The sequence below is a fragment of the Emiliania huxleyi genome (genome assembly GCF_000372725.1).
Source record: "Emiliania huxleyi CCMP1516 unplaced genomic scaffold EMIHUscaffold_298, whole genome shotgun sequence".
NCBI lineage: Eukaryota > Haptophyta > Isochrysidales > Noelaerhabdaceae > Emiliania > Emiliania huxleyi.
Genome location: NW_005199785.1, coordinates 107,357 through 123,222, shown reverse-complemented (window position 1 = coordinate 123,222; position 15,866 = coordinate 107,357). Strand labels below are relative to the sequence as shown.

Here is a 15,866-nt window from a genome sequence, read left to right as displayed (position 1 = left end):
GGGGGGGGGGGGCCTCCTCGCACGCCGGCGCAAAGCCAGCAAATGTGTCTTGGTGGTCGTTGCGCGGAAGCGGGTTGCGCGCCCACATCGACCCCTCGGGCACCGTGCCATTCGACACGTACGTCCCTTCGAACCAGACCCGCGTGCCGCCAGAGGTGCCTGGTGGAGGCCAGGGGCAAGAGCCGAAGACTCTGCGAAAAGCACGATCGCGGTTGACATGGCCCGGCTGCTTTTGGTGCGCACGGAGCGCCCCCCCCGGTGTGCGGAGCGACGCACATACATGGGTAGACTAGAGAGATGGCACTCAATCAATCAATCACCGGGCTTGCGGTCCCAGAGCAGGCTCTGCCGCCCCACAAACCGGAGGGGAAGTCGCTGGAAGCACGCCTCGGTCAGAGGCTCCGACGCCCTGCACAGCCGGTACTGATACCCGCCGCCGTGGTTCGCGAGCACCGTCCAGGCGACCTCCACCGTCTGGCCGGCGGTCCACGTCACGGACCTGCGTCAGGAACGCCGAGGTCGCGGAGGGAAGGAATACCGCACAACGAGGCACGCGGTCACACCGGCCACAAAGAGAAGGACTACTACCGCGGAATACGGTGGAAGACTCAGCCTCTAGGGCCACGGACGGGGCGGCCTTGCGCAGCGTCTTCGAGCCCAGGTCGCCCTGCTTTGCGTGCGCCGTCGCCGAGTAGTGCCCGCCAAACTTGCCCGCCACTGGCGTGCCTCCCGCCATGCCGCACGCGTCAAAGACTGGCGCCGCTCCTGGCGCTCTCCATGGCGAGTAATAGTACCAGTCCTCCTCCGAGCCGCAAGCCGCGCCGGTGTTGACCGTCCGGAGCCTCGGATCGCAGACGGTCGCTCGCGCCGCTGCTCCGCAGAGGTCGAACTTGCGCCTCCAGCGGGGGTCGCCGCTCGACGGGATAGGCCCTCGGCTCTTCCCGTCGCACGAGGCGCAGCCGATGGCGCAGCCGTTCGAGAACCAGAAGCAAGCCTGGCCGAGCACGCCCGTGGTGCGCCCGGGCCCATCCGGAGACGGGCACGCCTGCCCGCGGTACGGGTAGGTCGCGTTCGCCTGCGCCGCAGCGTCCTCGTGGTCGATCGCGTTCCGCGGGCGCGGCCACGAGACGGCGCCGTGCGCCGCGGCTCGCGCGACGAGGGTTGCGAGGAGCGCGACGCCGAGCATATCTGATTGAAGATGTGGCGAGCGTGTGCAGCTCGGCCTGGTGCTGGCGCGAAGCAGGGTGTGGAGCGAGGCGGCCGGCCGCTTGCTTGGTGGACCCGCCTTGGACCCGCTGCCCGGGTACGGATCCCTACGAGTGAGAGTGAGACACTCACTCACTCACCGGATCCCTACGGCCTCGACCTCCAGGGTTCCGCCCCCCCCGGGGGGGGCCAAGCCGGATAGGGGGTCTGTCACCCGTTGGACCCTATGCAATAGGTAGGTAGGTCCGGTTTTGACCGCCCCAAAGGGCCCCGCAATAGGTAGGTAGGTGGTGGTGGTGGGGGTGGGGTGGGGGTGGGGGGTAAAAAACCGCTTCGCTCGCGGCGGGACTGTCGATCGAGGACCCTGAAAAGCTCGCATATCCCTGCGGTGAGCGCTGTGGTCGCCGCAGACTGGCGCCGACTTGACGGCAGCATGGAGACGTGGATTGATGCCTCCATGCTGCCGTCAAGTCGAAATCGACATGCGAGTCGATCTTTGGCCCGCCAGAGGGATATGCGGCGTTTCGGGCGACAAACAGCGCTGCGACCGCGAAGTGGCGGTGGACATGCTCCCACGGTGCCGACGCGGCGCCTTTCTCTCTTTAGTAGGGATCCTAAGCTAAAAGTACGTACAAGTCTATCGCCGACGGACATTGGATTCCAGGGAGGACGTACGTTCGCTGCCGCGAAGCCGAGAGCCCCATCCCTCCCTGCCTGCGGTGCGCCCCGCGTCCGCGTCTGACTGCGGGGGGTGCCCGCGCGCGCGCGGCAGCGCATGGGCCCACACAATCCCTCGCCTGATCCGACCCCAAGCATGCTGCGCATGCCGCCACATACATCTCATGTACCGTTCACCATGCACTCTGACTGGTGACTCGCACAGGTCTGGCGCCGAGGATGATGAACCCCAAGGAAGCCCCGCTCTACAAGGGCTTCTTCAAGATCTTCTTCTTCTTCCTGCTGGCGATGGTCGGCGGATTCCTCGGCGGGGAGCTCCGTGCCCTCAAAGCAGACGCGCTGACCTCGTCGGTGCCTCCCCCCGCTCCGCCGCACAAGGGCCCTGCCTGCTCTGGCGTTCCCCGTTCCCCGAGAGCAGCCTCAGAAGCTGGCCATCCTGCGTGCGCATGATCGGCGTGCGCGAGCCTTGTCGCAAATCAGACACGCCCCCCCCCCCCCTTCCCTCCCTCCAGAGAGTGCGGTGGTGCCCCCCTCTCGCCACTCCCATCTCTCGCACTCGCACACCCCATCGACCAGTGGTGGAGCGAATCCCACTCACTGCTCATTACACACACACCAGCTCATCTCCTTTTTGACTTCATCACTCTAATTGTAGGTCGGGCTTCCGGATGAAAAGCAATACTACACCAAATCCGGGCTCTACGCCGACGCGGAATGCACTGAAGGGCTCTACGCCGACGGTTGCTACAAGGTCCCGGGTTCTAGGTAGGACGCTGTGGGCCCTCTAACGTGGGTCAAGCACAACGGGGTCGCGTGTATCTGCATGGCTATGGGCTGCCAGCCTCGCTCGTTTATGGTCCAAAATAAGAACCTCGTTATCAAAAGACACATCCGATCTTGCGAGCCAACGCGTTCTCGAGACGCATCCGAGCCCTGTCCTGTCCACGGAGCAGGCACACGGCGGCACGGCCCTCCACCAGCTGCAGGAGGTGTGCACCTCCCAGTGGAAGCACCAGATGCTCCCTCACCACCCGCAGCTTTGCGCAGCGCAGCGCACGGGCCACGCCACGCAGAGCCGACCCTCAGTCTGCCCAAGAGGCTGCCTGCGGAAGGCCTGGCAGGTGCCCACTCGCCTCCTCGGCGGCCATGCGCCTCCGCCCGGGCGAGTGAGCAGCGCAAGAGCGGGGAGGCGCATCGCCACTCTGTGCTCCGGTGGCTTGCAGAGCACTTGGAGCACTTGGAGTGCAGTCAGTGCAACCTCACGCCCAGGACCGGGGGGCTGAGAAGCGCACCCAGTTGGCCGGACGCTCGGCATCGGGTTACGGGCAAGAGAGCCCTAGCCCCGGGGGTGCGCGTTCGCAGGGCCATAACACGGGTCTCCGAGGGTATGTTCTGCGCTCCGGGTTTCCCCTAGCTGCGGAACGCCCCCTCTACTCGTTGGCAAGGCGGCAGCCTTGGCCTTGGGCACCAAGTCCCCAAATGCAGCCGATATGCAAAATCCAAAACCGACAAAAAAGAAAAGTAATTTTTTCCTCACACAGTGTGGGGGGGAGAGGAGGAGGGGGGGGGGTACGGGGGGAGCGGCATGGAGGGGGAGAGGAAGAGCAAGGGCGAGAGAGGGCAAGGGACCGGGCGCTGGCATACCAGGGGGGGCAGGGTGGTGGGCGGCGACCGCCGCATACCGTCCTACAGCGGGGACTATCGCTACGCCAGGGAAGACAAGGACGTTGACGTGCAGCTGCTGCTGTTCGAATCGTTCGGCGGGTTCGGGAGGGGGGTCCGTGAGATCCTCCGGAAGGCGGCGAACGTGCTACAGAACAATCTGACGCGGGCCCAATACCTCGATGAGGTGACTTGGACCACTAAGAACTGGCTGGGGCTGCAGAAGCAGCGCATCTCGGTCGTTCTTCACACGGCAATCGCAGAGCAGATTGTGAATGAGCTTGCCTGTGGCGGGGGCGGGCGGGTGCACGGAGCTAAGTGCCTCGCCGCCCTCGCAGGGGTCGCTCAGGCGGCTCCCGTGGTGTACCTGTGTTAGTGCCAGTGCGCGCCAGTCCCGTGCCCAGTGTCGTGTGAGGGAGTTGGGTTGTAAAATTCTCCCGGGACAGGACACGAATCGGAAACGAATCGGGCACCCGCGGAACACATCGAACGGCATATCACCCACGGCTGGATTTATGAATTCTTTTCCTCAAAACGAGGCACTGGCTTCGCACCTGCGAGTGACCTAATGGTGCCAGCATCGAGGCGCGCTAGTGCCTCGAAAAGTCGTTAGCATGGTCTTCTTACTCCCTTCGACGCCCACAACTCGCTTCGCTCCGGTGTCTGCTACGGCGAGCCTCGCGAGCAGCGCCGCCCTCCGCCTGCACCAGCCTCACGTCCATGAGCCTGGCGGCCTGAGCGCCTCGTCGCGGGTTGTCCTCCTCGGAGCCTGTGGGAATGTTGCTCTGGCGGTGCTCAAGACATGTGTGGGGGCGCTATCTGGGAGCGCCGTTCTGCTGGCCGATGGATACCACAGCACGGGCGACCTGGTGCGCAGCCTTGCTCGCCCGCTCACCGCTGCCGCCGCACGCCCAGCACTGAGCCCTCGCTCTGTGTCTGTGTTGAGCAGGTCGTCGACGGCGTCTCTTTTCTTGGCGTCCGAGCGCCCGCCTTCGAGCTCGCCTGCACGCTCGGGATCGCCGCCCTCCTCTCCTCCGCCGGAGCCGCGATGATGCTCTCTGCCTGCCAGCCGCTCCTTCTGGCGCTTCCGTGGGCGGGGCCGTCGGCCGGCGCCACTGTCACCACCACGGTGGCTGCCGCTGCTGCCGCCGCCGCCGCCGCAGCCCAGCCCGCCGCCGCCTCCGCCGAGGTGAGACTGTTCATTGCCGCTGCCTCAATTCTCAGCCAGTCGGGGACCTCTCCCTGAAGAACATTCTCGGAACCTTCCTTAGGCGGCCCTCCTTCCGACGCTCAAGTCGGCGGGAGCCTTCATAGTCTCCGTCGCAGCGGTGCTCGCCAAGGCGCGCCTCTTCTCTCCTCACTCCATCTCTCCATGCCCCTACCCCCCTCCCATCCCGCGCTTGCTCCCTCCCCCCTCCCATCCCGCTGCCCGTCTTCTCACCGCTGCGCGTTGCCGCTGGCCCGCTGCAGGAGTACCTCTTCCGCGTCACGCGCCGCGTCGCCCTCCGCGAGCGCTCCCCCGTCCTCATGGCGTCCGCAAAGCACCACCGCTCCGACGCCATGTCCTCCGTCGCCGCCGCCGTCGGGACGTGTGGTGCGTTTGCCGCGATGCCGCCTCGCCCCGCCCCGCCTCGCCCCGCCCCGCCTCGCCCCCCGCCCCGCCCCGCCTCGCCCCGCCCCGCCTCGCCCCGCCCCGCCCCGCCTCGCCTCGCCTCGCCTGTCCTCACCGTCTCCTCCCTCCGGCCGCCACCGCCCGCCGCCGCCGCCCGCCCGCCCTCGCACACCCCTCTCCCCCTTTCCTGCCAGGCGCCGTCTTTGGGTCTCCCATCGTCGAGAGCATCGCCGCGGCAACGGTGGGCGGAATGATGTTCATGATGGGAGTGGGCGTCGCTCGCGGGGACCACAACCACCCCGCCCCCGTCCCCACCCCCTCCCCCGCCCCCTCCTCCCACTCCCCCTCCTCCGCCGCCGCCGCCGCCGCTTCCTCTGTCTTTGCCACGCGGAGCCGAAGGAAGGCGCCTGGCGGCGCCGCCCTCACCTCGGCCTCAAAGGGGCGCAACGCCGGCCCAAAGGACGCGGGACATCCGCCGGCGGAACGCCCGCCGCCGCCGCAGATGACGGCGCCGGAAGCCGAGGACGTGGTAGAGATCCGCCCCCCGCGCGGCATGGGGCCGGCACTCGGCCTGGTGCGCCGGGACTCCTGGCTCGGGGGCGTGCTCGCGGCGCACCTCCGCGACCAGCGCTCGGTCGCGGAGCAGACCGCGGACTTGTTCCGGCCCTGGCGCTGGGGCGCCGCCGCTCCCGCTGCGGAGGCGGAGGAGCGACACGCAACAGGGTCGAGGCGCCCCCCCATGAAAGGTGTCTCTTCACGGCTCTCTCTGTGAACAGGCGAAGCACGACGAGGGCGACGACCTCTCGGACGACCTCTCTGAGGCCGCCACCGAGGACGCGGGGACGTAGCCCCCGGCGCGACAAGCCTTGAATTGCTGGCTGGGGCGGCACGCCGCAAGCGCCACACCACATGCTCCCTTGTATTTTCGCCTCACCCCTCGGCTCTTGAGTTCCCCCCCACCTCCCCTTCCCCGCGCGCGCCCCGGCGCACCCTTCTCTCACCCCTGTTGGTGCCTATTTCCCTTGGTCTTTCTTTCGAGTCTCTCCCCTCTGGATGGAGTCAAGACGAGTTCTCTCTCTCTCTCTCTCTCTCTCTCTCTCTCTCTCTCTCTCTCTCTCTCTCTCTCTCTCTCTCTCTCTCTCTCTCTCTCTCTCGACTCTGTCAGTCTCTGTCTGGTCTCTGTTGTCGCGTTGTCGCTACCTTGTCTGCAGTCTGGCTAAGGGAAAGGCGGCTGGCTGTCTGGGCTTGCCGCCTTTCGGCTTGCGCGTGGCATGCGGACGGTAAAAACTAAAATACCACTAGACTCGGCGCGCATCGAGCCAGCCAGCCGGCGCCCGATTGATGCGGGCATCCTTCACTCTGTTGGCACGCAGCACGTGGACGTGCACCCTCAAGTGTGAGATGTGAGCGTCGTGAGCGGCCGCGTTGAAGGTGGAGCTGCGGTCGGAGCTGTACGACTCAGCATCTCTGTGCACACTCTGGCCGACGTCGACGCACGCCGACCCCCCCCCCCACCCACCCACCCTCTACACGCGCTGGTCCCGCCGCCCGGACGCTGGCCCCTGCCGCCCTCGTCCTCGCGAAATCTCCAAGTCATCGGGATCGAGCGCCACCTGCTCGTCGTGCCCCTCCGCCGCCCACGCCGCCGCCGCCGTCGCTATCGCCCTCACCGCCCCCAATTCCTCCGCCCTCCACGCCGCCGCCAGCCCCGCCCCCTCCCACGCCGCCGCCTCCGGCACCGCCGCCGCCTGCCCCTCCGCCACCCTCGCCGCCGCCGCCGTCGCTGTCGCCCTCGCCGCTTCCCACGCCGCCGCCTCCGACACCGCCGCCGCCAGCCCCGCCGCCACCCTCGCCGCCGCCGCCGTCGCTGTCGCCCTCACCGCCTCCCACGCCGCCGCCTCTGGCACCGCCGCCGCCGGCCCCTCCGCCGCTCTCGCCGCCGCCGCCGCCGTCGCTGTCGCCCTCACCGCCTCCCACGCCGCCGCCTCCGGCACCGCCGCCGCCTGCCCCTCCGCCGCCCTCGCCGCCGCCGCCGTCGCTGTCGCCCTCACCGCCTCCCACGCTGCCGCCTCCGGTGTGCCGCCGCCGCCGGCCCCTCCGCCCCCCTCGCCGCCGCCGCCGTCGCTGTCGCCCTCGCCGCCCCCCACGCTGCCGCCTCTGGCACCGCCGCCGCCGGCCCCTCCGCCCCCCTCGCCGCCGCCGCCCTCCACCTCGCCCTCGCCGCCGCCCGCGCAACCACCACCGTCGCCACCACCACCCGTGTGCCGCCGCCCCCCAGCCTCCACCTCGCCCTCGCCGCCGCCCGGGCCGCCGCCGACAGATTCCGTTTGCGATCTGTCGCCGAGATATGCGATCAACCATTATTGTTCATCCCAATTGCCACTAGTCCTTAATATTGGGGCTGCCAGCGTTGGGCCAAAGCACGCAATGACGGCAGGTGGTCCCCTTGCGTCGCCGCTGGCGATGGTTCGTTTTGTGGGCTTGTCGCCGGGCGAGCTAGCCCCTCGTCGGCCGCGGACCCGAACAGCGCGTGGGCCAACTGCGCGCCGCTTATCTGGGAGGACCTGCTCGTCGGCACGCTCGATGACGACCACGGTTACTCGATCGTGTTTGACGACGTCAAACACTGTTTGACGTCGTCAAACACAAGTGGAGAATGGCCGTAGCTCCTCTCCACGAGCGATTGAGAGGACGTACCAAGTGTCGATTCTGTATAGAATTGCGAGGCGCACACGCTGGTGCAGGCGGTGAGTCGTCGATCCGACTCGTTCCGCCGTGAAGTCGCCGTGAAGGGTTGGCACTTGGAGCACTTGGAGTGCAGTCATTAACCTCACATCCAGGGCCGGGGAGCTGAGAAGCGCACCCAGCGAGCCGGATGTTGGCAAACGGCCATTTTGCCACATTTTGCCCTCTCGCGCGATCTTCTCGCGTCGGCAAGCGCGCGGGCCAGGATGGGCGAGCCGGTCCCGCCACGCTGGACGGGCCAGCGGCTGGCACGCGCCGGCCACCCCGGCGGCGCGGCGGCCTCATCGCGCTCGTCGTCTGCGAGGCCACCGCTCGGCGTCGCCGCGTCCGACGGCGATGGCGCTTGGCTGTGAGGTGGGACGGCAGCATGGTGCGCGCGGACGTGGGGGTGGTGCGGGATGCGCGTGTCAGCAAGCATAGTTTCACCTCAACCCAATCCGCAGGCGCGCCGACGTGCTGCCCGAGCGCGTTTGGGGGCAGCAGCAGCTCCTCGCTAGGCGCCTTCGGAAGGTGCCACACCCCTTTCCCAGCCGCGCGCGAGTTGAGCTCCGATTTGCGCTCTTTTTTGCACACGCCCGACGCTAGTAGGTGAGGATCGACCATCCTCCGCTAGCAGGGCTTCGTCGGGCGCGTCTTCGTCGAGCGGTGGTGCATCTCCCATGCTCCCACCCGCGCCCTCCTCGCAGCCCGCCCGCGGCCCACACCGACGCCCTCACGTGCTCACCCTAGTCGTAGGTGCGGTTTTTTTGCGTGCCCCCCGTCGATACGGGGCGCTGGGCGATGGCTGGGCTTGTCGCCGGGCGAGCTAGCCCCTCGTCGGCCGCGGAGCGGAGGTGCGAAATCGAGGCGGCGCGGCACCTGCGCGCAGCCTGTCCGGCCGGCGCGCGCATGGTTCCGTAGCCCGTCTAGTGCCTCACTGACCGACTCCAGCGCCACGGTGTACTTTGGATCCAACCACCACACCACACAAACTCGGCCTGGTGCTGGCGCGAAAGCAGGGTGTGGAGCGAGGGGCCCCCCCGGGGGGGGGCAAGCCGGATAGGGGGTCTGTCACCCGTTGGACCCTATGCAATAGGTAGGTAGGTCCGGTTTTGACCGCCCCAAAGGGCCCCGCAATACATGTAGGTAGGTAGGTGGTGGGGGTGGGGGTGGGGTGGGGGTGGGGGGTAAAAAACCGCTTCGCTCGCGGCGGGACTGTCGATCGAGGACCCTGAAAAGCTCGCATATCCCTGCGGTGAGCGCTGTGGTCGCCGCAGACTGGCGCCGACTTGACGGCAGCATGGAGACGTGATTGATGCCTCCATGCTGCCGTCAAGTCGAAATCGACATGCGAGTCGATCTTTGGCCCGCCAGAGGGATATGCGGCGTTTCGGGCGACAAACAGCGCTGCGACCGCGAGGTGGCGGTGGACATGCTCCCACGGTGCCGACGCGGCGCCTTTCTCTCTTTAATATAAAGGAAGACCCATAACACACTTTTTAGCAATATAAGCCACCGCGCGGCGGGCGATATTATCACCTGGCCCACAACGGCAGTGATCCTGGCGCACAGCGCGGGTCGCCACCGAGTGGCTGCCGGTTCGAGATCCTCCCGCGTAACTCAGTTGGTAGAGTGACAGACCCTTAATCTGCTAGTCTTGGGTTCGAGCCCCAACGTGGGAATTCCTCTTTTCCCCCTCTTTTTCCTTTCGTGCATCCATACCGTGCTGGTGTCCCAGTCGTTTCTGCTTGCCTCTCCAGCCGTAGGCGAGCTCTCACGCCCCCCACAGAAAATCGGGTTTTGCCCTTAAATAGTGCTGTTTTCGTTGGGCCGATTTTCGCTTAACTTGGTCGGTTTGAGCACTTTACAGCCAATGCCCACAGCAAATCGGAACTAGTTTTGTGTGGCTTGTTTGGCTTCATCGGTCGTCCCGTGACTGTCGCGCCGCCGCGTTGCACATTGGACACATGCTCTCGCGCGTGGCGGTGACGGTCGGCGCACGTGGCATCCTGAAAGGCCGCGCCTCGGGAGTCGAGCTGCCTCGACACAGCCGCGAGGGCGGACACTGGCCCTGCACGAGCCGGCTGTCGGGCGCTCTGGTGCTCGCAGCGGTGCAGCTGGAGTCGGAGACTCGACCTCCACCTCCGCCCCGCCGCCAGATCCACCGGACTGAGGGCGGCTGGAGCTGCAGCACGATCTGGAACTACGTGCTGAAGGGAGACGATTCGACCTACCTGGCCAACTTCCGCTGCACGCGGCGCCAGTTTGATGATCTCGTTGGACAGCTGGAAGCCGGGGCGCCATACATGGTGAGCAGGCTAGGCGGGCGGGGCAACCCGACACTCTTCCGACCTCGGAGCCACGGTAGGGTGCTCAAGGAAACGGAAGCGGCGAAAGCCGACGGTTGGTAGGAATGGGGCTCTGGCCAGATTTGGGCTTGGAGTTGCCCGCGTCGAGTTTTGGATCTCGACGCGCGTCGAGAATAGTGCGATTTTTTGAACGATTTTTCGCTGGGAAATCGTATTTAAGGGCAAAAACCGATTTGCTGTGGGGGGCGTCGGCTAGCGGCCGGCTAGTTAGTATCGCAAAGCGTGGTCCCATCGCTTGTGCGCATACTGTTGTCCAACAACAGGATACCCATCACTGAGCCGACGATGCTATGGGTAGCCCCAGGGTGGCGCCCACCCCCATACCCTCAGGCACTTGCCTGCGCCCTGGCCGCGCACGCCGCGCACGCGCGCGCACGCCCCGCGCACGCGCCGCACTACGCGGCACTGCCCACCGGTTCCCTCACGCTCAGATTCCCTCACGCTCAGATTCCGTGCAAGGGGGTGCCGAGGTATGCCACAGGCCGGGATGGAGTGAGATCTTGCGGGGCAGGGCGTGGGCTAGCGCGTGAGGGCGCAGGCAAGTGCCCGAGGGTATGGGGGTGGGCGCCACCCTGGGGCTACCCGTGGCATTGTCGGCTCAGTGTACAGTGATGGGTATCCACAGTTATCTCGCAACGTTGCGCAGGTATATTGTTGGCTAGGACACAGAGCTCACAGACCTTGTTATTGACAAGAAAATACGTCCTTGGCGCTTTGCGCTGGTCTATGAGAGGTTGAGGTGCGAGCCCTGGAGGCCCTGGGGATGGGGGGAGACTACCCGCGGGCCTAGAAGGCCCGCGCGCAGAGGGGTGGGACATTGAGATTGAAGGCGGAGGCGGCGGCAGCGCGGCGCACGAACGGAGCTAGGGGACTGGTTTCCCGACGCCGCTGCCACTCTCGGCAACACGAGCACCTGTGAACGGTGTAAAAGGGCTATTCCGAGCGTGAGCGGACGCGGATTTTTTGTCGCGCGCAGGCCATAATCGATGAGGCCCTGTTGCGCGTGCCTCACACAATCTTCTCTGGCCCTCCAGGTTTTGGGCTAAAAATCAAAAGCAGAACAGCATGGTTTGTAGATATGGGGGGGCAACACTGAGGGTCACTGTGGTCATTCGAACGACAAGACGCAACCACCGAGGACACGCGACGCCGCGCGACAAGCTGGAAGGTGGAAGTCTCGTCAAAGGCACTTGTGAGTACTGCGAAGACTGTGCGTCGTCAGGACTCCGCCAGGACTCTGTCAGGACTCTGTCAGGACTCTGTCAGGACTCTGCCAGGACTCTGTCAGGACTCTGTCAGGACTGTCAGGACAGGTGCGGGAGGTCCACAAACCAGGTTCCTTCGGCTCCGCCCGCGCGCCGCGCCTTCGCCTCCGTCAAGGGCGACCTCGCCTCCGTCAAGGGCGACCACGGCCTGCGCCCTCGTGCCCGCGCCGTCTCCGGCCTGCGCCCCAGCGCCCGCGCCTTCTCTCTCTCCGGCCTGCGCCCTCGCGCCCGCGCCGGCTCCGGCCTGCGCCCCTGCGCCCGCGCCTTCTCTCTCTCCGGCTCCGCGCCGCGCCTCGCCTCCGTCAATCGCGACCTCAAGCCGTCCTCTTTCTTCTCGCTGCGCGACTCGATCATGAACATCTCGCACGAGTAGAGCCTCTCGCTTCCCCTCGGGGGAGTCCAGTCTGATCGGGGGGAATTGCCCCACGTCCGCGTACGCGCTTCCCAGGCGCGGCAGACTTTGCATGCTCGTCCCATCTCCACATCTTCTCAGGTCATACCGACCTGGGGGGGGCGTTGGAATGCGGAGATAGTAACTACTCTCTGTGGTGCCCCCTTGGCACTTTACTCTCCTGTCCCGCGTGACTCTCTGTCTCACATGAGTTTCTTCCCTCGATTGTGGCACGCGGGTTCGCTTTCTGGTCGGCGTCTCGATCGTAGCTGCTCGCTATCTGCTCTTGTTTGTACTTGGCCTATACTCTCGGCCTCCTCCGCGCGCCGCCGGGCGCGAGTGGGAGCCCTCGTGCTCCCGCAATCAAACGCTCTACAACAAACTCTACAGCAAAATCGCGCTCTACATCGCTCTACAACGCAGGCGCTTCGTCCCGCGGCGGATGTAGAGCTCTACAGCTCTACATACAGCACTCCAGAGCGCTCTACATCTCTACAACTCTACAGCGCTCTACACTCTACATCCTCTACACCCTCCCTCAGCCTGGTTGCCGCCGCAACGGGTCTACCCCCGGCGAGCCCGTATGCCCCGACTCCACTCACAGAGGCCGAGTCAGCTCGTCTCTCACCTCCCCCGATAGCTGACTCCCTCCCTGGGGTCCTCCGGTCCTCCCGGGACCCGGCCTTCGGCCCTTCCGGTTCGCCGCGGACCCGCTGTCATCTCGCGGCGCCTCCCCTCCCTCGGTCCTCTCTCCCTCGGGTACTCCAGCCTCCGACGGGGCGGCTCTCGGCCAGGAAACGGACCGCGCACGCGATGAGGATGCCGGGAGGTGGACGTGACGAGCGGTCGGACGAACTCGAGCCCGGAGATGGCGCAGCGCTCCGAGCGCATTCTTCGTCTGTCTGCTAGAGCCGCAGCCGCTCCTCGCTGCTCGTTGGCCGCTGTGGAGCCCCGAGACCTCGAGACGTCGAGAGAACTCGCCAAAAATTGGCTTTAAAAAAGAAATACGCGCTTTTCATTGGCGCATTCATTCATTGCGGCCGTCTCGGGCATGTGGGTGCTGCCTGTTCTCGCTTTCCAGCCTGCTCCACGCGCGTCGTGTGCGGCCGTCGCTTCCGTCCCGCTTCCGTTCCGCGGTGGCGTCGTGCTCGCTCGTTCGCTGCCGCTGGAAGTGGAGGAGGTCGTTGCCGCAGCCTTCCGGAAGCAGTATCCGCCAGCCAAGATTGCCGCGCTGTGGACAGAGCTAAAGGCGTGCTTTGGGAGCGAAGAACTGGCACTTCAGGCGGTGCGCGAGAATCCGCAGATCATCAACCCGTCCTATACCGACCCGCCAAAGCTGCTCGCCCGCTCGAAATCATGTCTCGTTGAGATCATGTCAGAGGAGGAGGCGATCGAGGTGATGCTGAAGAACCCAGCGGTGCTGCAGTGTGGGCTCAGCCTCCGCTCGACACAGGCAGACGAGATCAAGAGCTTCGCCAACTTGAGGTATTACGGCGGCCGACTCGTTCCAAATCCAACGGCTGCCCTCGCTGTCGTCGTAGCTGCGCTGTTCTACGTGGTAGCGGGCAGCTATGTCGGGGACGTTGCCGCTCTCGACACGATCAAGCCCGTGCTGGGATTTGTCGGGGCCGGTCTGTTCGGAGCAACCCTGTACGGTGTGGCCAGCTCGAGCCGCAGAAAGTCCTGAGGAAGCGGGACCAGCGGCCGGGCCGGACCGCGGCGCCCTCGGCCGCGCCCCAGGCTCCGGGACGGGGGGGCGAGCGGCGTGGATCGGCTCGCACATGCACATGCGTTTCGACTCTCGGTGGAGAAAGAATAATGGTTGGTAAAAAAGAAGAGTCCACCTTGCTCCTTGAGGCCTGCAGCGCGCGCATGCAGGAGGGAGGAGGGGCCAGCTGCGAGAGGCATGTGTACCATGTTTCGCCCCTCTATCTAAAATTCAAAGCTTCCTTAGAGTGTCAGCAGCTGCATGCAAGAACAACACCGTCGGACAAACTCTCTTCGTACCCGACTTACATTGCAGATTCTTAATTCGAGCTCCCTCTCTCTCCCCTGTCCTTCCTCTCAACCAATCAACCAATGGGGAAGCGCGTCAGGAGGCGTTGCCGATGCTCGTGCCCGCCGAGTTGCCGGCGGCCACCTTTGATCTCTTTGACGCGGATGGCGCTTTCCGCCACCTCTGCGCCTCGGTGGCAAACGCCTGGTCTCCGAGCGCAGTCACCGACGACGGGACAGAGACGCCTGTGAGCAGTGGACACCCCGCGAAGGCACCGTCGCCGATCGCTGTCACGGAGGTCGGGATTGTGACCGACTTGATCGACGTGCAGCGCGAAAAGGCGTAAGATCCGATCACGGTGACGGAATCGGGGATGTCGAAGCTTGTGAGTGAGGAGCACGCCTCAAACGTGCCGTCCCCGATACTCGTCAGCGAGCGCGGGAATATATCGAGACCAGTCCTGCGCACCCCTTGAAGGCGTAGTCTCCCACACTCTGCACAGACGCCGGAATGGAGATGGAGGTGAGCGAGGAGGCGCGAGCGAACGCCCAGCCACCGATGCTGGTGACTGGGGGGGGGAGCTGGCAATACTGACCGACTCGAGGCGTGCAAACAAAGGCGCGGTCGCCAATCTTAACAGAGCTGGGGATGATCGATTTGGTATCCGCACAGCCCTGGAATGCCCAGTCGCCTATGCTTGTCACCGACTCCGGAATCGTCACGTTTTGCAGCGACGTGCATCGTCCACTCACAGAGGCCGAGTCTCGTCTCTCGCTCTCACCTCCCCCGAAAGCTGGGGTCCTCCGGTCCTCCCAGTTCGGAGATTAAAAGAAACACAATTTCGTGGCAATTTTTCGGTGCTCCCCGCACCCCTAACGCGCGCGCGCAGCGCGCGCTAGTGATGCCGCAGGCACCCCGAAGCGGCACGCAGCGCCGGCGCACCCCTAAAACGCGCGCGCAGCGCGCCAGGCGCCGCAGGCGCCCCTACGGCGGCGCGCAGCGCCACTGCACCCCAAAAACGCGCGCGCAGCGCGCGCTAGCGGCGCGCAGCGCCGCCGCAGGCGGCGGACAGCAGGTGCGCGAAATTAAACGCCATTTTCGGTTCCGCGGTTTTGCCACTAACATCGAAATCCGGTACAAATCGACTTAGCCGAAACAGCTGACAGACAGACAGAGAGTACACAAGTTCAAACGAGGGTTGCGCCGGTCGCCGCCGCGCACCCACCCGAGCTAGATGGCCCCATAGGACGCCCTCTCCCTCTGGGCTCGGCTCTGGACGCCTCCAGGGCAGCATGGGTAGGCCGGAACCGCGCCACGGTTCCGCCGAGGCCGCGCAGCAGAACCGACGGCGATCGTGGCGACGGTGTCTCGACGCTGCACCGGCGCGAGAGCGGCCATAAGGGCGCCGGCGATGGCAGCGCCGGCCGTGAGGAAGGCGGCCGCGGCCCTGGCGGCTCAGCGAGCTCGGTGGAGCGAGCAGTAACAGCTGAGAGACTGGAGAGTCCGCGTGTGACCTTGTCGCGATGCAAGTGCCAAAAAGCGTTGTTTGCGGCTATTGCTCAAAACTTCGGGAGAGAAGGCCTACATATTATGAGTGCATGCATCCGTTCGGCGCATGAGAGCTGCGGGACGAGACGTATCACGGTCGATGGCGCCGATGATGACCTCCGGAATGCCCTCGCAATCGCCTCGGATGGGGTCGCCACCGGAGACAATCTGGAGGCCTCTCGGTGGCATCACCAGACAGTGTGAGCTTGCAGACCCGAGATAAGTGCAGTTCGGGACGGCCCAGGCTTGTTACTGATAGGACTGAGCCAGGAGAGCGGCAGGAACGGCGAGGTGGTGAGCTGAGAGCAGGAAATCGCGCTTCGTGGCACGGCATCGCGCGACCGAAGGTCGCACGCCCATCATGATCCCAATCGTTATGTAAGAATGTAACTCACATAACGCCATCATCATATCA

General features: G+C 65.6%; 3 protein-coding genes across 3 annotated transcripts; 2 read left to right on the top strand and 1 right to left on the bottom strand.

The window, feature by feature from the left end:
* Positions 1-4,160: 4,160 nt before the first annotated feature.
* Positions 4,161-6,006, top strand: EMIHUDRAFT_239915 (hypothetical protein; the record flags this gene model as incomplete). Its single annotated transcript, XM_005775651.1, has 7 exons — positions 4,161-4,415; positions 4,496-4,675; positions 4,818-4,874; positions 5,017-5,140; positions 5,353-5,426; positions 5,598-5,792; positions 5,935-6,006. The coding sequence occupies 7 exons, from the start codon at positions 4,161-4,163 to the stop codon at positions 6,004-6,006; spliced, it is 957 nt and encodes a 318-aa protein (XP_005775708.1).
* Positions 6,007-12,958: 6,952 nt separating this feature from the next.
* Positions 12,959-13,594, top strand: EMIHUDRAFT_239912 (hypothetical protein; the record flags this gene model as incomplete). The annotated part of the gene is made up of 1 exon (XM_005775650.1): positions 12,959-13,594. The coding sequence occupies one exon, from the start codon at positions 12,959-12,961 to the stop codon at positions 13,592-13,594; it is 636 nt and encodes a 211-aa protein (XP_005775707.1).
* Positions 13,595-13,999: 405 nt separating this feature from the next.
* On the bottom strand, positions 14,000-14,644 carry EMIHUDRAFT_239911 (hypothetical protein; the record flags this gene model as incomplete). Its single annotated transcript, XM_005775649.1, has 3 exons — positions 14,000-14,327; positions 14,372-14,471; positions 14,542-14,644. 3 exons carry the CDS (start codon positions 14,642-14,644, stop codon positions 14,000-14,002), a joined length of 531 nt encoding a protein of 176 aa, XP_005775706.1.
* Positions 14,645-15,866: the final 1,222 nt, after the last annotated feature.